Raw genomic sequence first — 24,950 nt, 5'->3', positions numbered from 1 at the left:
ATCCTTGTCATACAATATAAACCTGGAGGCAACTCTTGCTGTGATTTGGTATTATAAAAATAAAACTGAGCTGAAATGAATTTATTTAAAAGTATGAACAGCATCAATGACTTTGCACTTCAGGAGCTTCGGTCAATAAGACTGGAAAGAGGCTTTAGCTGATTTGAAGTCTAGAAAGAAGCTAAACAACTGGGAAGTCCACAAACTTATGACGATCTCAGCTCCCAGACACGGGAGAATCTGGTGGATCATAATCGAGCATTTTCTTAAATTCATATTTTTATCGTAAGAATACAGAAAGATAATCTGCTCACGTTAAACTTGTTTGGTCGCAAAATGATGACTTCACGTGTTGACTTTGTCGTCAGACTGCGCGACAAATGTAGTCTTATTTATTTACGGAAGCTTAAGCCAGGCGGTAGTTCGCACTTACATCCTGGATAAGGAGAACTACTGGATTTGATTATTAAATATTTCTTTCAACTCGCGAACATTAACTTCAGTCGAAGTCTCACTCTTTAGATTTGCCTCTAAAGTGCGTTGACCTGTTAGCCTAGCTTAGCCTAGCAGCACTGCTCGGCCGAGATGTGTCCTGAGCTAGCACCGCCGACAGCATGACAGCACTGTGATATCTGGTGTTTGTGTGTGACTGTGTTAAACTGCCGCTGGTTAAACAGGGTTTGTACGAAAGTGGGGCTGCTTCCGGACCGTTCACAACATGTTAAACGTCCCGACCCAGTCCTTTCCGGCACCGAGCTCCCAGCAGCGGGTCTCTCCGTCCGGCCAGTCCGGGAGGAACAAGGTAACTCACTTTCTGGATCCCCCGAACACCCGTGAATCCCGCACACGCCCGTTACACACTTTATTGTGTTGATGCGCTTTCTCCCTTCTTTACTTTTGTAACCATTTATTAATTATCCTCCAAAATATTTATTGCGCAATTGACTTTTTTTTACATTTCTCTTTATTATTCTAATAAATCAGAGCTTCTATTCTGGCAAATAAGTCAGTGAGTTAAACCTGGCACATAAAATAAACTCGCAGTGGAAATAACCGAGTAATCTGGAGACACCTGTGTCGTCGTTTCCGCTCATGAGAAGAACTGAACACTTTTTGCCACATAAATCAAGATTTCATGTTGTTACCTGGAAATGTCGAATCCAACAACGAGTTCGTGCCTAATTTATTCCAAGTGAAAATGTTTTTTGTTTGTTGTTTTTTCAGTGGCGGAAGCAAATATTCTGCTAAATAAGTAAACGTAAAATAATGTCAGAGCTTACTTCGTGGGATGCATCAGTTGTTGTGTATGTGAAGTAACAAGGCTGGTTGCTGTTATGGCAGATTTATGTTTTGCATTAGAGAGCAGTATTTATTCGTTCAGAGTTTTGGGGTTTTGAACGTCACACCATTAACATCTGGCATATTAGCAGAATTGAGTTTCCACAAAGCTCCAGAGCTCTGCTGTCTAAAATGAGTTCCTAACGTTTTTCATGACTCTGCCCTCAAAGGTGGCCTTGAAGCCGGGCCACAGTCTCATGGACTGGATTCGGTTTGCCAAGAGTGGAAAAGATCTTACTGGACTCAGAGGGCGCCTCATTGAAGTTACTGAGGAAGAACTGCAGAAACACAACAGGAGAGAGGACTGCTGGACCTGCATACGAGGTGAGTCTGCAGAGGCCTTTCTTCTTGGAGAAAACTTCATGGCACTTCTCTTTGTGAAGTTTGTCCTTTTGACAAACTATATAACAAACAAATATGACAAACTAAATAGATGCAAGTAAAACACAGCAGAAAATAAATAAAGTCAAAGACTCAGCGGTCCTGTTGCTCTATTTTCACCTGTAAAGCAGGAGTGGGGCAGGCGGAGGTTTACCCTGGTGCAGGTGTGCCGCGGTCAGTGGAAGAATCCGCGAGTTTCTCTGTGAGTTTCCCATTACGTCGTAGCTACTCGGTGCTTGCTGGAAGTTTAGGGGTTTTTTTGCTGTAAAAAGAAGTTTTCTTCCCACGCACAGCGGACACTGTTTTTGTCACTTTTTATGGAATCAAACTTAAAGTAAGGTCAGTACTTCCACGCTTTAAACGCTGCACGCTCATACTCTCTCTGCACTCGATATGTGATCCACTGTTGATCTGCACACAGCTGTTGTCACTAACAGCGCACTCGCTTACGTCACTGTCGTGAGACATTCTCGCAAAAAATCACGGTTTTAGTAACGCAGTAACGCAGCGTTCCTACGGGAAAGTAACAGTAATCTAATTACCGTTTTTGCAATAGTAATCCCTTACTGCCCATCTCTGATCACGATACACGATATATCACAATATGTCTGAATAACCTCCAAAAACAAATGTGATTTTCAACCATACACGGCCCAACATTGCACAGCTGTACTCATTCAAATTCACCGTTCAGTATGTTTTTCTACTTTGAACACAAAAAATCTGAATGAATTGAAATGTTTTATTTGAACCCTTGTGTTGTCCTTGGGACATTTTTGTCCTCTAAAGAAATGTTTTGCTCTCAACAATGTGTTTTTTATTCATCAGATGGTCTGAAAATAACAGAAGTTATTCATTACTATACTATGCATGACTGGAATAAGTTTTAAGTAATTTGAGTTATTTATGGGATTTTTATTGGATTTTATGACATCTCTTGTCCTCGGGGACAAAAATGACCCCAAAGTACAAAGTGTTGCAAAGAGCCGTATTTTCACACCATACTGTTTTCAAACATCTTTGATCTTGGATCACTGATGTGTGGGGTCAAGCACTGGTCATAACAACCACAACAGGCAGCACAATGAGGAGGCAGGTGCTCTATATTCAATGAAATTTTATTTATACAGCGCCGAATCACAACAACAGCCGCATCAAGGTGCTTCATATTGTAAGGTCGACCCTACAATAATACATACACAGAAAGTAGCTCACAGGTCTCCATTGCAGTGGAGGCTTGTGAGCATACTTTTTTTTTTTTTTTTACCATGTTGTGCAAAGCAATGACCAGTAGGACAAAGCACATATTGTCCTCTAGTATAATGAGGAGGGAGAATCAATGTTCAGGAAGATCCAGGGTTAGAAGATATAGAAAATATTTGTCAATATTTAGAGCACATGCTACCCTTTCTCTGAAAAAGCACATCAGCCACCTGCAGAAGTGGAAGAAGGCTATGAAGTGAAGAAAAGTGATGAAGAATCTGAACTATGTTCAAGTAGGTTCTCAGGCATCCAGGACATGGTAGTCTGAGGAGCTTGTCCAAGGACACCTTGGTAAGAACTCCAGACTAGAGCACACAGAGATTGAACCAACAACCATCCAATTAGCAGATGACCTGCTCTACAGCCAACTCAATGATGAACAAGGAGGGACAACAAGAGAGGAAGAAAAATGGACCGAATGCAGCTGTAGGCATATGTGGGTGTGTTGATTCTTACTGCCGTGCATCCAGCAGAGTCGCTACGGCCAGTTTATGACATCCTGAGTCTGGTAGAGAAGTTTTAAAGGTGACACAAGATTAATCACAGAAGCACAAAAAGGATATAATTTCTTGATAAAGACACAATAGATGATCGTCGTTCATGACACAAACGTGCTCCCATTTGAGGTGTATGGAACAAGTGGGTGTTCCTCCTGCTGTGATGTAAGATCCTGGTACTGATGTGACTGTATGAGCACCAAGTCCCCTTCAGAGGACTCTGTCCAACAGAACATCCAAGTAAACCAGGGAACTTTGAGACAAAAACATGGGCAGCATGTGATGCAGGTCCAGCTGTACATGGAACATGCTCGTGTGCGATGGCAAACCGTCTGTCCTGCAGTCAGGACACGAGTTGTCCCTAACATTGCAGGTTTCCAAAAGAAAACAATCACCTGTAACAGCTTGTTTACTGTATATGCCCCTTGGCCTGCAACTGCAGAAAGAATGCTGTCCATGATGGGACCAGTGCAGAGGAATAAACCTGAGCTTCCTCCTGCACTTGGGTCAAATATGGACACGCCTTTGTCCTCATGAAAGTTTGCCTTCACTCAGACTCATGCCCTCCTACCATGCCAAAATATAGAAAACTGTCAGGCAATGAGTTGGAATAAAGTTGAATAAAACCTTGAAACACAGAAATGATATTTTATACTTGACAGGGGATTTCTCTAAATCACCCCGTAGTTCTTCAGCTAAGACGCCTGAGTTAGAAAACACAAACACTGCAGTTGTCTTTACTCGCGAGAGCAGTCATGGACGCACGACCTGCGTCTCATCACTGTCTGCGTGCTTTATTTATACTTGTCTGTGTGTGTGTGTGTGTGTGTGTGTGTGTGTGTGTGTGTACAAATAGCTTCTTATTCTAAGAACTCTGAGCTGAGGTTCCCCTTTTTCTAAGTCTGTATGTTCTTACAGAAAGAGGAAGCTATTAGTTGTTTATCACACAAAAGTACATGTCAAACGTCACGTAGACATTTGCTTAGTGATCAATAAAAGAATACATTTCATGAAGCTGATCACATTATATAAAAACTATTTTCCTTTGACAGTACTTGTTGCTTTATAAACAGTCAAAGCAAACGGGGGCATTTTTGAGCCCAGAGGACAACAGATGTGATTATTTGCTGCCAGTAAAAAACTAGTAGTTTAAAAACAGTTTCCTACATTAACTTTGACATAAACCCGTCTGTGATCATCTGTTAAAGCAGCCGACTTTGGTTGTGAAACGATAATCACAATAACTGATGATTTAATTTATTTTTTACCCAAAAACAAAGAAACATTTTGTATAAATGAGACATACATTTGAAATGGAATAAAAAAATAGTGTCAAAACAGTGCCCAAAATGTAACATGTAGGGTAAATTTTGTGGTCATGTGTTGGTCTTAAGTAAAACTAAGCTGTAACACTGAATTGATTGGCAATTTATACTTTTAAAAACAGTCAAATGAAGTGGGGTCCCGTGGTATCAGGAGGACATTATGAGGGTTCGCCACAGAGGTTTGTCACAGTGACGATGCTGTTCGTCTCTTTCTGTCATCAACAACACTGATATTTAACAAAAGATCACGGCAACAGAAAAGGGCATCGAGCAATGTTTCATCAGACAAAACAACTGAAATTAAAAATGTGCTCCTTTGTGCTTAAACAAAAACTGTCTAAACAAAAGTGTAGACGGCGACTACAAAAACCCCCGACTGGTGCAATCCAAACGACAGCGAGTCTCAAACTCCCGCCGCCACCATGTTTTTCCTGATGTTGTAGTAAATAAACACGCATGCTGAGTGCAGTGTGTCAGGTTGGGAGGGGGGAATTAGTGATGCATTTGCAGTGTGTGGGAGAAAAAAAACTCAGTGAATTACATGCAGACAGCTTAATATTGCCATGGCGACGTATACTCAATGGTTACGATAAAGCCATTTATGCGTCGCACGTGGAAAAACTCGCGATACCTCGCGTGTATTCGATAAACATGGCCCGCCCTAGTTTGAAGCTGTTTCATTTAAGGTAAAGCAGACGTGCTGCAGCCTTTGAGGACGAGGTCTCTCTGTGTGAGGAGCCCAGTCACTGATAACACAGCTGATTTCTCAGCAGAGTGTGCACGCTCACGATGTGGGACCTTTCTGGGTTTTCTGGGTGTATTCTGTGTAATTTTAAAAATATAATTAATTAAAAATATGATAATATTGAACAATCGTTTTATACTGTTTTATCTGTTTCTGTCTGCAGAGGACAAACATAACTTAATACACAAAACGTTGTGTGGATGTTTTTGACAGGTATGGTGTATAATGTGAGTGCCTACATGGACTACCACCCTGGTGGAGAAGAGGAGCTGATGAAGGCAGCAGGAGTAGATGGAACTGAACTCTTTGACCAGGTATGGAAGCAAAAAGTAAATGCAGTGTATTGTATAGTCTGGAATGCATCTGCAGATTTATGATAAGTGGTAAACGTTTAATTGGTTTACCAGTGTGCACATGAAGCGCCTGTAGGCTCATTTTCCTATCAAGCATCACTGGAATCAATAAATCAGTTACAGAGTCGACTTCACATGTCCGCTCTTTATTCTAGGCAGGATTTGTTTGTTTAGTCATGCCGATGTGTTTAGCTTCGATTTTAGCGTCAGACTGTGACATAGTTCTTTATCAGTCTCAGAGTCAATTAAAACGACTCTCCTGTTGGCTTCATGTGTGAAAGTGGGGCCTCGCTAACGGGCAAAGCTGAGCAGAGGTGAAAATAAGTCTGTAAGACTGCAGCAGGACTTGTGTTTGCAGTATGATATAGATTTGTAAGCTCAAAGCTTCAATTCAGCTTTATTTACACAGCGCCAAATCACAACAACAGTCGCCTCAAGGGGCTTTATAGTGTAAGGTAGACAATACATTGATAGATACAGAAAAAACCCAACAATCATATGACCCCCTGTGAGCAGCACGTTGGTGACAGTGGGAAGGAAAAACTCCCTTTTAACAGGAAGAAACCTCCAGCAGAACCAGGCTCAGGGAGGGGCGGGGCCATCTGCTGTGATTGGTTGGGGTGAGACTGACTTGGATGAGTGTATATGTGTGTTTGTGAGCAGGTCCATCGCTGGGTCAACTATGAGTCTATGCTGAAAGAGTGCCTGGTGGGCAGGATGAGCACCAAGGCCGCCACAGCTGTTAGAGGTACACAGAGATTTACATCCGTCTGCACTCTGCAGAAAAACACAGCCTTTAACTAAGTCTATGAAGCTGGGGGTCGGGGGGCTTCTCACAAGTATACATGTAGAAACTGCTGTGACGCTACATCCTGGTGCTGCCATAGTTGTGTTTAAAAAATAAACATGTGTGCAGCTGTGACCAGTTTATTGGCACATCTGTAATAAATACACATAAATATAATCGAGTCATGCTGTGTATGTTCATGTTTAGTATGATGTGTTGTTGTTATTCCAACTGAAAGTTTTTGCTGCACCTAACATGGTTTCGTCTGTTGCCATAGCAATCCTCCCTCCCCCACCTGTGACTGGCCTCGCCTCACCGACTTCAGTGGCTCCTCTTCCAGACAAAGACTCTCGCCCTCGGTATGAAGGACAGTAAGCACCTAAAGAACACATCTGATAAGGAAGCTCTCGAGTGACAAAATCCTCTTCTTCCTGTTGCTGCAGGTACGATTGGTTCCAGACTGATGGCACTGTTCATCTGGTTGTTTATACCAGAAGAAAGGTAATCGCTCCACCTGTGATGTGCTGTAAGATGGAGCTCTTCACATGCCCCCCTCTACACTGTGTGCATCCAGGCCCTGACTGTTATTGAGCTCCACTTGTGTCCTGTGTTGCTTTCATTCCTCTAACCAGTACAACCAGTACCAGCTGTGCACACAGTAACTGTACCATCTGTATGTGTCAGATACCCAGCTCAGGCTGTACCACTGTCGATCTAAAGGCAGGTGTTCTTCGACTGGAGGTGCTGCTGGGGAAAATGTCCTACATGATTCATTTGCGTGAGTATTGCTGTGTTGCATCGATCCTACGCAGCTCACTACGCTGTGTCGTTGCAGCAGTCTTTCACTCTACATAATGAAAGCCCAACTCTCAGCTGTCCAATCTGGCAAACACAGAAACATTTTCATTAACTGTTGTTATCATCTGCCTGTCAGTCATAGCAGACTTGTGTAAGGAGGTAAGGTTGTGTAAGGTGTGGCACTAAGCTAAGAGGCCTTAAAGAGCTGCTGGGCTGGAAGTGTGATACACTACTTTAAAAAAGCACCTCAGCTGTAAAAGGCTCCTGGGGTCATCAACGTGGCCCTGCTGCGAGGCCGGCAGCATAGGTGCATCAATGAAAAGCAAACTACAATAACTCACATGAGGCAAACACTGAGCTTCACTGACGAGAGCGGGAGCTTCATACAGCACGCCTCATTCACCCGTACAAGCACCTTTTATCTGCGCTTAAGTTCTTTCTGTCTAACATCGATACGCATTCGTACTCTGATGGGCACGTCGGTAGATCAGCTGATGACCCGCTCTACCTCCTGAGCTATCGCCACCCCAAGAACAGCAGATCAGCTGTCAAGCATGGTGGTGGTAGCATCGTGCTGTGGGGCTGCTTTGCTGCCAGTGGTCCTGGTGCAGAAGAAGGACGACCTCTGAACTCTTCAGCTAGACAGTTAAAACAGCACAGGACAGTGATCTCAGACCTGTTCCCAGCTGTTGTTCTGCATAAAGCAGGTTAACATTAACCTTCCCAAAGCTCCGAGCTGAACTGTATTGAAATATGTGTAAAACTGACCAATTTAAACGAACTGTTCAAGGTTCAACATACCGAGAGACATTTAGTCAAGTATTAGTTGGGACGTGTGTACAGTATTTAAGCCTGTATGTATCTGTTTGACTTTGGTGAGAGAAAATACAAAATGGATTTAGATTTGTGTGCTCAATTCTTGTTTTTTTTTTCAGTCCACTTTGGGAAAAGAGCCGTTCCAAGAAATCATTAAAAGCCCAAAGAGAGCCTGAGTTTCGTGTAAACGTTTGACCACAGCTACACAAGAGCTTTCTCCCAAGCATTCCTCAGTTGTGGAAGTCCTACAGAGATATTTGTTAGCTCCCACATGTGTTGCTGCTGACTCTCTGTTCTCTTCACCCCTCACAAGTCACAGCAGATGTTTCTCTTTCTGCTGTCATTGAGCATTTCACCATAGAGGATCTGAAAGCTGGGGTTGTAGTCTTGGTCTTTGCTTAGCTTTATAAAGGTGTGAATCGGTGGTATCCAGATTTAGCTAAAATCAGATTATGGTTTGATTTGGTGCCAGAACTACTTGAATGTCTAATGAGACTTTTAGGTGCTGTTACTTGTGGAAGCCCCAGTTTTTCTCCTGTGGAGATTGTTCCTCCAGCTTTTAGCACAGCTTCTGTCAACACAGCCCTAATGTGAGTTTCAAGCTTATGAATAAATGCTTTTGTTTGTAAAATCGACTGTCGTGCTTTTGCAGGTCTTTCTGATGAAGTTGAGGAAAATGTTGCAGGTGAACAACATCTTTGAAAACAGATTCTGTAAAATGAACATGCACTGTGTTGCTGTTGTCCTTAAGTTGGTAAGTTGTTATCATCTACAGTTCACACTGCTTTCTCCGTGGGAAAGATCCAGGTTAGCATACGCAAAGGTGCTCACGGAAAATGGGCGAGTCTCGGTCAACCTCTGGAGTCCCATAATACGTTTGTACGCCAAAAGGACCGAGGTGGGTTCCAACAGCATCACAGATGTGCCCGTGTAGCCCGTTCACATCGCTCCACTCGCTTCCTGCATGCTGTGTGCTCAGACAAAAAGAAAGATACATAGGAGACCACGTTGCTGTTCCCTGTTTTACAGCTCTCTTCTATCGGGATTGTGTGTTGGTGTCTAAGACTGAGGTGAACCACAACACTTACCTGTTCAGACTGCAGCTCCCTGCTGGGACTGTCATGCATGTGCCAGTCGGGAAACACGTCTGTCTGAAAGCGCTCGTCCAAGGTGAGCAGTCGCACAGGCAGCTGGTGAAACGTGTATAAGCTGCAGTTAGAGGAAGCTTAAAAACACCTGTGGAAGCAGGTGTGGTAAGCTGCTGAAGATAGAGCAGTGTTAGAAAGTTTATATTGTGTGGGGATGTTTCATTATCATCTACAACCATGAAGTACACAGTGGTACAGAGTATTCACATCCTTGTTGTTGGTGTCTTAAACCAGGTGCATTCAGTTTGCAGGCCTCCTGTCCAGAATAATGTGCTGCCCTCTTTCATCAGTGGGACAAACTGGTCCCCAGTGCTGCCGCCTGTGTGCGTTTGCTAACCTCCAAATAAAATCAGCATAAGGCATAAAATCTGATTATTGTGCTCATTTCATTTTGATGTGGAGAGGACGCAAACTGAAAATAAGAAAAACACATTACATGAAAGTTGTAAAGTGATTTTCAGTGAGTAAAATAAGTATTTGAACCACATGGAAAACATGACCTTGCACTTGGTGGAGAGCCTCTTGTTGGCAACAGTAGATGGTCAGCAGGTTTGCACACATCTCAGGGTTTGTGCTCTTCCACTCCCGAGTCTGCAGTCCTGATGTCCTGTCACAGCTCTCTGGTTGTTACTTCAGGAGTATCTGACTCATCGGTTCATTATGATGTAGCGCACAGCCTTTGTGTGGCTGGGTTGTAGGGGATCGCTACTTATTTTACTCAGTGACCTGCAAATGTGTATAATTCAATTCATATGTGATTTCTAACTTTTATGTAATGATTTTTTACATCATTGCGCATTTTTGTGACAACTGTTTCCACCAGTCTCATTCTAAGCCTTACTATAGTTAAAAATGAGCACAGCTAGATAAGTGATGACAGGTCAGTTAGTAAAATGCTGATATTAGTTTGATTATTTCAATGGCAGCGAATCACAGACCGAAACAGCTCTGACCTTGGACTGTTTCTGGGAGTGTGACATCACCGAGACGGGCACAGCTGTAAATCTTACTGTTTGTTATCTACATGCAGACGTGGAGGTAGTGAGGCCGTACACTCCAGTGGAGCACATATTTCCAGCAGCTTCTAAGAACGGGTCACAGGAATCAGACCTCTACCTCATGATCAAAGTCTACCCTGGTGGAGCGTTCACCCCACACCTCAGCAGCCTGAGTGTCGGTGAGTCACATTCAGGGAGCAGCTCCCAGGGTGGGAACATGGATGAGGTCCAGTGACTTCTCTCTCTTAACCTGTAACAAACAAAAGTACAATGAAAAAACCAATGTGTGCTTTTCCACGTGCGGCACAATAACGCGACCAACTCGCCATCGAACAGTAAATAATGTTCTGAATTTTGATTTGATGAAGGTGTTTAATCTGTGGAAACTGTTGTAATAATGACGCGTTTACTCTTCTAGGTGACCGTGTGGCCGTAAGTGGTCCAGAAGGCACCTTCAGTCTCCGCCCTCTTCGTGATGTTACAAACCTCTACTTAATAGCTGCAGGCACAGGCTTCACGCCCATGGCTCGTCTCATCCGTGCGGCCCTCGAAGACATCGAAACCATCGGGTAGGAGCAAACTTTCAGAAGCAGCGCTCATAAGTGACACCTTTGTATTCAGTGCTGATCAGTAAGTGCATTCATTTATATAAATCAATGTACTTGGAGCAACCATCTGGTTGTTGGTCGCCTCCCCGAACTGTATCAGGAGTCTCCAGGGCATGAGAAACAAACACACAACAAGAGAAGCAAACAAACAACAAGAGAAGCAAACAAACAACAAGAGAAGGACACAAACAACAAGAGAAGGACACAAACAACAAGAGAAGCAAACACACAACAAGAGAAGCAAACAAACAACAAGAGAAGCAAACAAACAACAAGAGAAGGACACAAACAACAAGAGAAGCAAACACACAACAAGAGAAGGACACAAACAACAAGAGAAGGAAACACACAACAAGAGAAGCAAACAAACAACAAGAGAAGCAAACAAACAACAAGAGAAGCAAACAAACAACAAGAGAAGGACACAAACAACAAGAGAAGGACACAAACAACAAGAGAAGCAAACACACAACAAGAGAAGGACACAAACAACAAGAGAAGGACACACACAACAAGAGAAGCAAACACACAACAAGAGAAGCAAACACACAACAAGAGAAGGACACAAACAACAAGAGAAGCAAACAAACAACAAGAGAAGCAAACACACAACAAGAGAAGCAAACACACAACAAGAGAAGCAAACAAACAACAAGAGAAGCAAACACACAACAAGAGAAAGAAGCAACAAGGGAAAGAAACACACAAGAAAAGCAAACACACAACAAGAGAAGCAAACACACAACAAGAGAAGCAAACACACAACAAGAGAAGCAAACAAACAACAAGAGAAGCAAACAAACAACAAGAGAAGCAAACACACAACAAGAGAAAGAAGCAACAAGGGAAAGAAACACACAAGAAAAGCAAACACACAACAAGAGAAGCAAACACACAACAAGAGAAAGAAGCAACAAGGGAAAGAAACACACAACAAGAGAAGCAAACAAACAACAAGAGAAGCAAACAAACAACAAGAGAAGCAAACAAACAACAAGAGAAGCAAACACACAACAAGAGAAAGAAGCAACAAGGGAAAGAAACACACAACAAGAGAAGCAAACACACAACAAGAGAAGCAAACACACAACAAGAGAAGCAAACAAACAACAAGAGAAAGAAGCAACAAGAGAAAGAAGCAACAAGAGAAAGAAACACACAACAAGGGAAAGAAACACACAACAAGGGAAAGAAACACACAACAAGGGAAAGAAACACACAACAAGGGAAAGAAACACACAACAAGAGAAGCAAACACACAACAAGAGAAGCAAACAAAGAACAAGAGAAGGAAACAACAAGAGGAAGAAACAAACAAACAAGAGGAACAAACAAACAAACAAACAACAAGAGAGCAAACATGCAAACAAAAAAGATGACTTGCAAAGACCTTACATTCCTGCATTCATTCATTGCATGCTGTGGGTCAGATGTTTGCGTACTGGAGATATTTCCCGTCTTTGTTGTGATCAGTTTTGGGTTTCATTGCTCAAAAAAGTTACTTATTGGTCACTTTTCTTAAATGTAGTGCCGTACGTTACCTTCCAGGAATTTGTTTCACTACTTTTTACACCGTTTTTGCATTTTTCCAAAACGCACTGAAACACACTGTGTGATAATCACCATTTAAACACATAAAGCTACAGCCCCACACACCAACACTGATCTGTCTTAATGAGGACACACGTCATCTTTCTCTTAGTACTTAGGTGTGACCACGAAGCAAAGATGAAAGTGGTTGCCATGGTGATAGTACTGTAGAAACGGAGGCTGACTGCTCATCAGTGCTCATGTTAACTGTTGAAACATAGAGTGTGTCTGCTGGGCCGCCTCACTCAGCTTTAACGTCGCTGGGTTTTTGGCTAGATTAGCATTAGCATGTTTGCAAAGCTCTAAAGTTGCGTTAGCAGCATGATGCAGCTGCTGTGGATGCAGTTTGCACTCCTTTTATAGAAATAAAAGTCATGTCCATCCACTCTGAAGACTGTGGCACTATGAAGTGCAAGGGGAACTGCGGGATGGATAGACAAGCAAAGTAACAAGGAATTAGACTTCTGGGAACCGGTTCTTGATTCCCATCAATACTTCAGAGTGCTTGAAGGATCTGGTTAGCTGTGCAACAGCTTTAGTATCTCACACCCACTCACCATCTTTGATTTATTCTTACAAATCCAACAAGACAACAAATACGTTTGCACAAACCTGATCATTTTATGAAAACCAAAGTGTTTGGATGCAACATCTGTCTGTCATGTGTGGGTGGTTGATTATATTTTGTTTGAGGCTCTGACACTGTGTTCTTAGATGCTCTGTGTGCACTGTGACCTCTGGTGTTTTACCAGTGAACTCCCTGTGCTCTTGACACTAGTTTGAGAAAACAGTCGTAGTGTTTTTCAGTTGGCTGCTTGCTTCATAACCTACAACATGTTTGTGTGTCTCCAGAAACACAAAGCTGCTCTTTTTTAACCGACGAGAAGAGGACATTCTTTGGCGCTTTGAACTGGATGAACTGGCTGCTAATAACGGCAGGTATAGGAGCTGTGTGCCTGGGGAGGGCCTCACACTGTGGGTCGTGTTAACAACAAGCCTCTAAGGTGGTGCATGTGAACAAACGGCAGGGTGGAGTCATCGGTAGAAAAGAACCCGAGCTCTAAGAAAGAAAAAGAAAATGCAGAGAAAGAGAGACGATGAGGAGAGGAGTAGTAACCAGTTTAGGCCAGTCCTGTTAAATGTAATTTAGATAGCTGGTTCAATATTTGTTTTAGCCTTTGGAGCTTCAATAAGCCGGTGTGTCAGAAAAATAACTCTTCTCAACTGAAGTGAATGGCTGTGGAGACATGTCTACATGTAAAATGGCTCTCGTGTCTCGTCTTCCGTTTGCTGTGTGTTAGGTTTCAGGTGGAGCATGTCCTCTCTGAGCCCAGTGAACGCTGGACCGGCCGGAAAGGTCCGGTGAACGAGCCCATCCTTACTGAGCTGCTGTCCAGGCCTGATGGGTCCAAATGCTACGTGTGTGTCTGTGGCCCTGCAGCCTTCACAGAGCTAACACTCGGGTAGGTAACACAACCGCACTGCTGCTCTGACAAAGTGTTTTATTTAAAAGCCATCCTCACGGAGATCTATGTTCTGTTCGACTGACTGCACTGTTTCACTTGGTGTGCAATCACAGCATTTAAGAGCGCCAATACAGTCATGTGATACGTCCCAGATAATATCATTGAAACATGCAGCAAGCATGTTCACATAGACTCCGGCAAAGTCTCAGATTTTATATGATCATTAAATAATAAATGTGTTATAAATTCAAAGGCCAAACTGCCTCAGCTCCGCGCTCTATTGTTCTTTTTTTTCCCAAGGACTTGATGTAATTAATGGCACATATTTTTCCACCTGAAATCTTTTTAAAACATTCAGCTGCACGGGCCTAACAACACCACACTGAGAACATTTTCCATGTGTAGCGTGAACTGACTCAGCTTTGTGTTGACCTCCTTTCCTGTGTGCTCTTCTTGTAGGTTGTTGAAGCATCAGGGCTTCAGTGAGCAGGAGCTCCACGCCTTCCAGGGTTGACGTGAAGGGAACACTGTGTTTCTATGCATCGAGAACTTGATGATGCTGATACGTTGGAGGTGCTCTGAGGAACGTCATATAAATAAAGAGAAATATCACTGGTACTGTTTCAGATACAGTGGATCCAGAAAGTATTCATTCAGCATTTGTCATGATCCAGCCTTATTCCAAAATACATTCAATTTGTTTTTCACTTCAAAATTCTACACGTGACACACCATGATAGCAAACTGAAAAACATTTGCTATATATATATATGTTTTTCAGTTTGCTATCATGTGTACATGGCCTTAATGCCTACTCCAGCTCATTTAGCTTAAAGCTGCTCTTAACCTCGTCAGTGAGGTAACCTGCGCTCACTGGGCATATTTAATTGCTGCTCACCTGAATGCTTTGAGGAGTGAACAGCCAGTGACACCTCAGCCTGAGTCCAACCTGCTGATTTTTATAAACACACTGCACCTTCAGTTCTGCCTTGACAGAACCTCATCACCTGCCTCTAGTTTTTAATTCACTTTCATTTATAAAGTGTTAAAATCACAACAGCAATCCCTGCGAGGTGCTTTATATTATAAAGACCTGCAATAACACAGAGTTCACATTGCAGGATGTTATGCCACACAGCTACGAGAGTAGAAGGTTACTAACAATGAAATGTCCCAGGAGTATCTCTGCCTGCTAAAGAAAAGTGTTGCAACAGAAGGAGATTTTTCCAACTATCAAAAAGAAAACTCTAATGACCGCCACGTGCTTCCTAGCATGGTATGGTGGCACCACCGCCTGGTCACGGTGCCAGTAAAGCAGCCTTTTCCCGGGGCTTTAAAAACGTTGCTCAGGCTAAATTCAAAGGTTTGCTTTGATCATATCAAACTCATTGCTACATAATACAGGCCTCAGCAGTGCCGACCTGTGGCTGTAGCTCAGGTGGTAGAGCGGGTCACCTACTAACCAGAAGACATGATACTAATCCCAGGTTGCTCTTCAGTGCATCCATCGGGGTGTGAATGTTAGGTAGCACTGGAAGCCTAGAAACGTGCTGGTGTGATTGGGTGAATGAACAAGTTGTATAAAGCGCTTTGAGTGCTCAGATTGGGTAGAAAAGCGCTATATTAGAACCAGTCCATTTACCTTTAGCTCCTCCCACAATAGTTGGTGCACATTGTTCCCATTGGGCTGCAGTCTCTGGATCTTCAGTTTCAAAAGGTTCTAGCACTGAGCTACCAGGTGTTTCTTGGTTCTTTGCCCGTTCATAGTCATCACATTTATGCATATAACCTCTCTGAGTGGGTTCGCTGGCGTAGCCGTGTTACATCAGTTCCATGTTTCCTGTCCTTACCCGTGTAGGCAGCTTCTCATCTGTCCTGTTCTGGTTTCCCAACACCTGACCTTGTTAAGCTGGGTGACGTCTAAGCCAGTAGTTAGGCTTAGCTAGCATTTGGGGTCTAGCCCATGCTGCATGCATGTCTTGAATGGGTATAATACTGTCAGTGGATACAATTAGAAAACATCGTTTACATTACAGTTGGTAAACTTCATCAATACTTGGTCACCTAACATGACTTATCAGTCAGGGACGCACATCCACTGTTACAGTCACGCCAAGTACCCCAGCATGGCTCCTCTGCTCCTGCAGTGTGATAACACAACCCTTGAATTGTGCAACAAAGACATTCAGGCTGCAGACAGAACAACGACAGAATCTGCTGGATTCCACTAATGGAATCCAGCAGATTCCATTAGTGTGCGAGCTACACCACAGCTCTGTGTTTGTGTCATATCAGTAATGCCAGCTCACAGTCTGGGTTCAGGGAAACTGCTCTCCTTTAACATAAGGCTTCAAACTTGCATTTTTTGTAAGGGCAGCCTGTAGCTTCAGCTGGAACAAACAATCTTGAACTTGTGGAAAAATAAATTGACACCAATCAGATTTTCTGAGGTCCATTAAAATAAATCCGGATCAATAAAGCCAGAGCAGGCTTCACACCTGCACTGATACTGAAAAGAATAACTAACATCTCCTCTACACATGTGTGGATACAAACACTGTGTTTGCAGCTGAATGCAAACGTTACAGTTAACAGTACATAGAGGTTAAACCAGGTGAAACATTTCTAATCTTGCATTATTTTAATTCATTCACAGCACAAAACTCGTGTGTAAAATGTATTAATAAGAGCGGTGGTGAATTAACATTGGCTGTTTTGTAGCAGATGGGCATCTCACTGCACACTGTAAAGACAAATGAAAGCATTTACACCGAGTGTGGTGCTCAGCTGCCCCGTATCGCAGACACAACCTGGAAACACATTATGCAGAAGGTTCATAACATCATCCTCCCATCCAGACCACAGTCTGTGCTCCCTGCTTCCCTCTGGGAAGAACGAGGTTCAGGAACCTCTGATCCAGAAACAACCAGCTCAGGAACACCGTCCTCACATTTTAAACCCTAAACACACACAAGCACACAAAAATAACATTGTGCAAATACTGTGAATCCATGTACATATTTACTCTGTAGGCTTCTCTTTCATTCATGTTCGTTACTCTGGACAATAATGTTATATCGTTTCCACTTCACATCAGATACCAAACTTTGTGTCATAGTTTGAGTATTGTGGTTTTCAGTGACAATAAAACAGTCTAATCCAAAGCCGTCTTAGTTTTGATTACTAATCTTCATAACCTTCCCGGGATTCAGGAGATCAGGTAGTTTATTCACGAGAGCTGTTATTGAGTTTAGGCTCTCGTTTGCTGTGCGACACACTAATAGGTCCCTCTGACAAGCCGCTCTCTTAACACGACATCATGTGTTAAGAGCAAACACTACATTAACACTACTGTCAGACTAATATTGTTTTCCATTGAACATTATTGTTGGGCTGCTGTAGGCAGCTGGGGTCAGCGTCACTACTGGTGCCATGAAGTAGTTCTGACGTTGCACAGACCATAGAGAACATTATGCTGCTCGTAACATCGTGCAGATGAACGGTTTGGTCTGAGGACTCCTCCAGAGGAAGGCACAGACCTCTGCAGGCTGAGCACCTGACTGCCATTACATATCGGGCCTGAGCCCAACAATGCCTGGCCTCATGTGGCAGATTGCACTTCAGACTGTCCGGGAGCTCGCAATGACCATCGAGACGTGGGGGGGAAATGCCCCAGGACACTGTCGTCTCATTAGGAGCATGCCCTGATCCTGTCAAAGTCAAATTTATTTATGTAGCACATTTAAAACAGCGACTGTTGACCAAGGGGGTGTACATTTAAGGTAATCAAGAGATAAAAATATAGGAAGAAATGATAACATTTAAGAAAAAGAAGCATAAAAAGAGAAGATTTAAGTAAGAAATGAGACAAATAAAAGTCATACAAACTCTTTCTGATTTAAAAGCCAAGGAACAAAAGTGGGTTTAAAAAGAGTCCAATGTTGGGGAGGTCCTGATGTGAAGGAGCAGTTTGTCCCACAGTTTAGGAGCAGTTACAGCAAAGGCCCGATCTCCTCTGTGCTTTAATCTGGACCTCGGCACAGGAGCATTTGAGCCGTACCCCCAAGTGAGCTCTTTGGGGTGTACCAATTAAAAAGACCAGAAAGGTGTGAGGGTGCTAACCCGTGCAACGCCTTCAAAAACGAATAATAAAGCAACAAAGGATCCAGCAGGTGCATCGTTCCAATCCTGGGAAATGTAGGATGCATTTGTAGGCTGTATTTGGATGAACCTCTAAATTGGGACATCCTTCACTGCCTACAATACGAAGCTCAACGATGGCACATCCAGTGTCCAAACACAGTAGTCCAGTCAGGTAGAGACATCTAGCACGGTTTTTTGGGTGTTTTTCTAAACTGATGTTTAACACTATATTAAGAATGCCTTTGCAGTGTAATTGAGAGAATCCTTCTCTCATCTCACATGATTTTATGTTATTTATGTTAAATAACTTTTTCTCCCTCTTCTTTTTGAAGTCTTATGTTTACCAGTTTAAAACAGTGTTAATGAACACGGGGTCGGTCAGTCAGTTTAAAGCCAGCACATCCTTTATCACACAAATGCATTTCATCTGAGAGAGTCAGGCTCCAACACAAAGAGATGCAAAATTATGAGAACCTAGAAGTTTGTAGATAACTGCTGGAACAAAGTTGAGAATTTGTGTTCGTGATCTGACGTATTTTCTCCAAAACAAAATATTCAGCAACTCATCCACAAAGTGGCAGCCAGGTGTCAGAGACGTCCCGAGATGCATAAAGTGTAAAAGCTGCCAGTGCTCCGCTGACACAATAACACAGACCTCTGAACTTCTGGCGACACAAAAACCTCCTGGTTGTAGCGCAGTAAGTGCCAGGAGCTTACAGGAGTTCATAGTAAAGGCTCCAGTATTTTTGTCAGTTATTAATTTCACCCCCTGCTTTAAGTTCACTTACATACAAAAGAAACGAACAGTCACAAATTTCATGGTAGTATCCAGAAAGAACAGAAAAAAACTTAAATAGATTTTCATGTCATGAGTGAAATAAATATTATATCACACCAAGCACAACATGACTTAACACTTGATGGAAAAACGATTCTTTCGAAGCACAGCAGTAACTGGTCACCAGGTTTGCACACATCTCAGGAAGGAGTTTGTTCCACCCTCTTTATAGAAACTCCTGTAGTTTTCTTGGCTGCTGCTAAACAACAAGAAAGTTCAGCTCCCTCCTGAGTACCGAGGCCTGGAGACTGGCTCGGCCGCTCCTTTGTTGCCTTGGCAGTATGTTGGCAATCACTGTCAAGTTGGAAGACCACGACAATCTTCAGTATTCTTGCTGGTCTTGTGCAGGTCCACAGCCTCGTTCCTGACATTTTTTGACAGCTCTTTGGTTTTTCCAATGGTCGTAGAGAAGCTGGAGCGGAAGAAACTGACTCTGAAGACAGGCGGCGTGCTTTAAACACAAGTTAAGATCAGTAGTGTCTGTAATTGACTGATTGTAATCTGTGTCCCACATGGGCGCACAGCTGCCACAGACTGTTGTACACCGTATTTCACTCAGTGACATCAGGTTTGACAGCATTCCTCGTCAGTGGCTTGAGCATGAATCGATGATTAATGTATTTGCTCGCTTGAAGATTTTATAGTAGACTTAAATATGGCTACTCGCTGCACTTTTCTGTACTTAACTGAAAGAGTGATCACAAGGAAAACGGCATGTACATGAAGTCTTCAGAACCAGGAGTTTCAAATTCTGATTCAATGACTCTGCTGCTATAGATATGTAAGAGTCTGACAAATGACTGTAACAAAAAACCTTTCTCACCGCTATGGGTTTAATTATATTGCCAACTCATGTAGGACCACCAAACTGTGCAAAGAATCCAAGAAGATGGAAAATCTGATAATGAAGACAAATTGGATCTATAAGTTGAATCTGGAGCTGATTTCTTATTACAAAGTCTGGCATGTAGTTGACCTGCAAAGGCACTGAAACAGAGGAAAAGAGATGAAGAATTGAGACTCTGATGTGAGTCCCATCAAAAACACCTGCAGAGGATAACAACTGACGGGCATGTTGCGCAGCAGCCATGCTTGGGTGCAGGCTGCTAACCAAGCCGGCCAGTGTTAGCTGAGACTTGGCCTCCACCTCACACCGGGGCCATAAGGAGAACATTTACTGCAGAATATTTAAATATGTGTTCATATTGTGGTTGTGATCAAGTATATTACTTTTATCTGCAGGCCCTGCTGTCATATCTAGACATGTAAAACAGTCAAAAAACAAAATGATGTTCGAGAGGTTTCTTTATTTTACACGACTGTTTCCTCTGTGGAGGCAGGGATGGTAAGCCAGTCTCTGCAGGTCTTTGGTGCAATACTGATCCTAATAAACCATTAACATGAAAAATATAAAAATAGTTATTTAAATAACAAGTAAAAGCTTCTATTGCTGACACACTGGCATGGAATCAGTGCAGCATTCACAGTCTCAGCTTTCAAACGTTGTATTAACTCCTCTGTGGAATGGCGAGCTCAGGAGTCGGCAGAACCGCTCCCTGTCGTTGCAGATGTCTCAGGATGTCCAGGATGGAGTCGAGCTCAAGGCGGAAAGCATCCATCTCCCTGCTCTTGTCCTGAGCCAGACGTCTCCAGTGCTCCAGCTCAGACTGCAAATCATCACCTGGCGTCTGCCACGCCCCCCCAAGCACCTGAAGGACACAAACAAAAGACCTCAGGTTGTATTTGATACAGTAGAACTACTTCATCTGACCTCTATGTGGATAATATCATCAGGGGAAGTGCACAAGCTTCTCCACCAAACAGTGTATATGTTTGGCCACAGGTTCAGCAGTGTGTTTAACGCCGATGTCTGTGTGACTCGCAGACGGTTTCCCAGAGTCCAGGAGACGTTTAAAGTCATTTACAGCATAACATTCAGGTCAGCTTACGTTTTCGTACAAGTTTGCCACTAGTTCAAGTTAGTTTCATTTACGCTGACAATGTGGATCCAGACCTGCTTTTGTTTGAACGTGGTTAGTTCAGGGGATCACCCACCGTGGATGTCCAAGCCTGTGTTCAAAGTTTATCACAACTGCTGATTTAAAACACCTGAATCTTGACCTTAGGGGTCACTACAGGTTCACATCAGGTTCTGGGTTCCAGTTTCTGTCAGCTAGTTGGGCCCTCACTGGTACCTGCTGCAGCTCCTTCTCTCTGTGCTGGTGTCTGAGCTCCATGTTCAGTATCTTCCTCTCCAAGGTGCACAGGAGTTTCACCTCTGAGCTTGAAGCTTCTTTAGCTTCCTTCAGCTCCTGCAGCAGTTTGGTTAGCTAAACATGAGACAGAAGCAGCTAAATTAAATTAATTAATTCCAATTAATTATTGACACATTTAATGAATTGTTTAATGGTGTATTTCATTAATTCATTTTGGCAGTCCTGGCATTCCATAATTCAGAGTCTTTCTGTGTACAATCCTGGATAGAGCCAGCACAGCGATCTTTCTCCAGCTCCTCACCTGCGTCTGCAGAGCATCCTCTCTCCTCCTGGATATTTTCAGTGCTTCTTTGCACCCCTGCGTTTCTTTCAGCTGCTTGTCCAGATGATTCATCATTATCTGCAGGTACATATGAATGTTAAAGCAGCAGGCTCATGTTGTACAGAGGCTGCTTGATGAGGGAGCCCTACCTCTTGAGTGCTCAGCTTATTAGTCAGTTCTGCAACCTTAGAGTCTGAGTGTTCGAGTGCATGGGTGGCCCGCAGGTGGTCCAACACTCTAAAGTGTTCTGCCTTCGTAGTGGATAGCTGCTCTTCAAACTCCTCTGTCAGCCTGGGAGATTAAATCATATCTTTAATTCAGGGGCAGCAGGTGATTGGCTGGGTTGTTGAAGAACATCCTGCTTCTTTGCAGGATGGGTCTCTATTTGCACTATGAAGCACTGTCCAATCAGCTTTGCCTGAATCTGAAGAGAGTGTAACTTTATATTCCTGAGAATTCATCAGCAGCACAAATGTTCCAATAGCAGCCACGCATCCCCAACGTGACATCCCCTTCACCGTTGTCCTGACAGATGATGTGATCTGTATCATCTCCACACACTGTTTGTTCTCGAGTATAACCAGTGGTTGGCACTTTGTTGTACACCTGTGTATTGACGTTGACAGTGATATTCCCCATCAGCCTTTTATGGCTCAGGGATAGAAATTCAACACTGTAAATGAACTTTGATATTTAGTCTGCTTCACTGCTTTAAGTATAACATTTCCTAAACAGCAAGTGCAAGTAGAAGCATTTGGAAACAAGCAGAAAGCACACAGAAGCAAAACTACAAAACTGTACCTGCACAGCTGCTGCTTGGCCTGTGCAGCATCAGCCTTCAGAGCTTCCTTCACCTGCTCGCTCTGCAAGAGCACAAGCTCCACCTGCTTTTTTAAAGCTTCGTTCTCCTGCAGAACCTCAGAGATATGACTCCCTGTCAGAAGGAAACATGAAAAAAATCTTCTAGTGCCTCCAGCTAGCTGCATTTTTTAAATCTGGAAAACCACAGCCCTGCTTATAGACGCTTCTATATCCCTGCTGTTAGTGTTCACACTGGGATCGATGTGGGCATGTTCTTCCTTCTGATGCAAGTCTAGAATATGTAAACAACACTTGTGTGTAAACCACTTTCAAGGATCGCTCGACAAATAACAGTCACACACACACACGCACACCATAAATTGCCCCCTTCACGCACTATGTACTTATACAGCACTCTGCATTGAATTATGAGTTGTTATTAATCTTTGGCTCTCTTCCACAGCACGACTTTAGTCTCGTCTCCTTGCTCTCGTCCCCGATGAGGCGAATCTTGTTGGGATTTGGAATTGAATAAATAAAATCAAAGTGAATTAAACAGTGTGACCACAAAATATTTTGATTGCATCAGGTGATCTTTAGTCCCTTTTGTGTATTACTTACTTTAAAAAAGTGCATTCCCACCTGTGAATACGGTGGGCTGATAGGTCTTCTCACACGGAGCAGCTGGGAATGTTTCTCCTCCTGCAGTGAGGAGACCTGGTTGTTGGAGTTTGCTCTCAGTGGATCGTCTTTCTGCTGGTGTGTTGGGGGCAGACGGCATGTTCCTCCGTTCCTTCTTCAGTTCCTGAATGGTCCGTGTCTTTTTAGCGAGCTCTTGATTCAGCCGCTCAAGCCGCACACCAAATGCTGCCTCGGCTTGGCGCTGGTGCCGGCCGGGACTCAGCAGGGCCTGTAGAACGAAGGGCTCTCCTCAGTATTGTATAATCGAGTACAAGTTTATTTTGTGTTATCAACTCCTCCATTATCCTACTTCATCCATTATTCCAAGGTTTCAGAGCAAAGGCTGCCTGCTCTAGCATCTGGAGGCAGCTAAGAAAATAGCTCTTTGCTTTTAGTAAGACTTGTACTGACCTTCTGTTTAAGCTGCTGCTGGAGAGACTCGATCTGCTCATGCAGAGATTTCTCCTTCTGTTTGTGGCTCTGCTTCACACGGTACAGCTCTTCCTCCAGAGCCTGGACTACTGGTGACTGGGACCCAGCTGCTGCTTCAAGCTGCTGCTTACGCTGCAGCTGCTGCTCCAGCTCACAGATCTGCTGCTCGTAGCGGAGCTGCAGAGCAGACACATAGTGGCATTCAACAAAAATCTGCTACACTGTTGCAGGTTGTTTGTTTTTAAGACTCAGTTTGTGAGCATGATTTAAAATGTATTTGATTTTATAATGTGTCTAATTTGATTAAATAACTGTGACAAGTTATATATAAAACAGTCCTTAATGAAGAGGAATTAATAATACAGGACCAAGCGCAGTACATCAGTGACTGCAAGCAAAGAAGCAACAAATCAAAAGCAGCTACCGACCAAAGAACACTGTTACTGATCCCTGTGTGAAACAAGCCACATGTGCTTCACACTTTCTACTTTACGTATAAACAGTGAGTGATACACAAACCAGTTAACAGGTACAGCTGGAAACTGAGCCAGTCAGCAGCTGACAGGCTCGTGGGTGTGACTAAGCAGGCCGACGCCTACAGACTCAGATCCTCCACAGTAGAGAGGCTGCAGTCCTTTATGAAACAATGCTCTGAAAACACTAATGAATATGTCCATGTCCATGACAAGAGTCCAAACTGAAATAAAACCTTTCTGTCCGTCAGTTTTTCCACAGAAATCAAAATGGCCAGTGCTGTAAGTGACTCATAGTGCTGTCACACAGCTGCTGAGGGATTTTACTACAGTGAAACTGGAGTTGAATCAGAAAAATATTATAATGTATTCACTCTGCCTCATCTCTTGAGTTATCTGCTAATGGTGCTTCAACCCCTGGCTGCTCCACAGCACTGTGACTGAGCTTGTGGACAGGTGACTGAGACGAGCTGTGTAAAGAGCTTTAAGTGCTACGAGGCGCTACAAGAGGAACTGGTTCATGTGTTCCCTCATCTGATGTTTTTAATGATCATTTCATCATTAAATGATACAAACCACAGAAAATAATGGTTCTGACACAGACTTCTATAAAACACACGGAGTCTCTACTATAAGCAGACGTCTGAAACGTGATTCTTCACTGTGATGAATCAAACTACCGTAATTGTCGGGCTATAAGCCGCTACTTTTTGCACAAGCTTTGAACCCTGCGGCTTTTAGTCAGGTGCTTCTTTTCTATGGATTGTCCGTGATTTTTGTCATATCGTAAGATTTGTTTTGTTTGTTCCGCTGTTGTACGGCACTACGTTGCCTGGCGGAAGGATCGGGGTTCAAGAGTGGTATGTTGGTCACATGTCCGTCCGCCAGGCAACATAGTGCCGTACAAGTAGCGCGAAAAACAAACTTCAAA

At 43.2% G+C, this 24,950-nt stretch overlaps 2 protein-coding genes across 4 annotated transcripts in view; one reads left to right on the top strand and one right to left on the bottom strand.

Annotated features, from left to right (window-relative positions):
- The first annotated feature begins 366 nt into the window (after positions 1-366).
- cyb5r4 (cytochrome b5 reductase 4) lies at positions 367-17,309 on the top strand. Its single transcript, XM_080895906.1, has 15 exons — positions 367-802; positions 1,509-1,662; positions 5,763-5,863; positions 6,566-6,650; positions 6,967-7,048; positions 7,133-7,190; positions 7,374-7,467; positions 8,956-8,988; positions 9,079-9,201; positions 9,333-9,473; positions 10,482-10,628; positions 10,868-11,018; positions 13,500-13,586; positions 13,949-14,110; positions 14,573-17,309. The coding sequence occupies exons 1-15, from the start codon at positions 719-721 to the stop codon at positions 14,625-14,627; spliced, it is 1,557 nt and encodes a 518-aa protein (XP_080752032.1). The 5' UTR covers positions 367-718; the 3' UTR covers positions 14,628-17,309.
- Positions 17,310-17,892: 583 nt separating this feature from the next.
- Positions 17,893-24,950, bottom strand: part of cep162 (centrosomal protein 162) — a 44,322-nt gene continuing 37,264 nt past the window's right edge. For 2 of the 3 annotated variants that reach the window (XM_080895903.1, XM_080895904.1), the window contains exons 22-28: positions 23,526-23,723; positions 23,076-23,343; positions 22,434-22,566; positions 21,782-21,923; positions 21,612-21,710; positions 21,290-21,424; positions 17,895-20,803 (exon numbers count right to left, since the gene is read on the bottom strand). In XM_080895903.1, the coding sequence (XP_080752029.1) occupies positions 20,603-20,803; positions 21,290-21,424; positions 21,612-21,710; positions 21,782-21,923; positions 22,434-22,566; positions 23,076-23,343; positions 23,526-23,723 (1,176 nt within the window). In that variant the 3' untranslated portion in view covers positions 17,895-20,602. Of the gene's footprint in view, positions 20,804-21,289; positions 21,425-21,611; positions 21,711-21,781; positions 21,924-22,433; positions 22,567-23,075; positions 23,344-23,525; positions 23,724-24,950 lie in introns of all 3 variants that reach the window. The other variant, XM_080895905.1, reaches the window with a different exon arrangement.

This window comes from Rhamphochromis sp. 'chilingali' (assembly GCF_963969265.1).
Source record: "Rhamphochromis sp. 'chilingali' genome assembly, chromosome: 11".
In the NCBI taxonomy this organism is placed as follows: domain Eukaryota; kingdom Metazoa; phylum Chordata; class Actinopteri; order Cichliformes; family Cichlidae; genus Rhamphochromis; species Rhamphochromis sp. 'chilingali'.
This window is presented reverse-complemented; position numbering and strand designations above follow the sequence as displayed.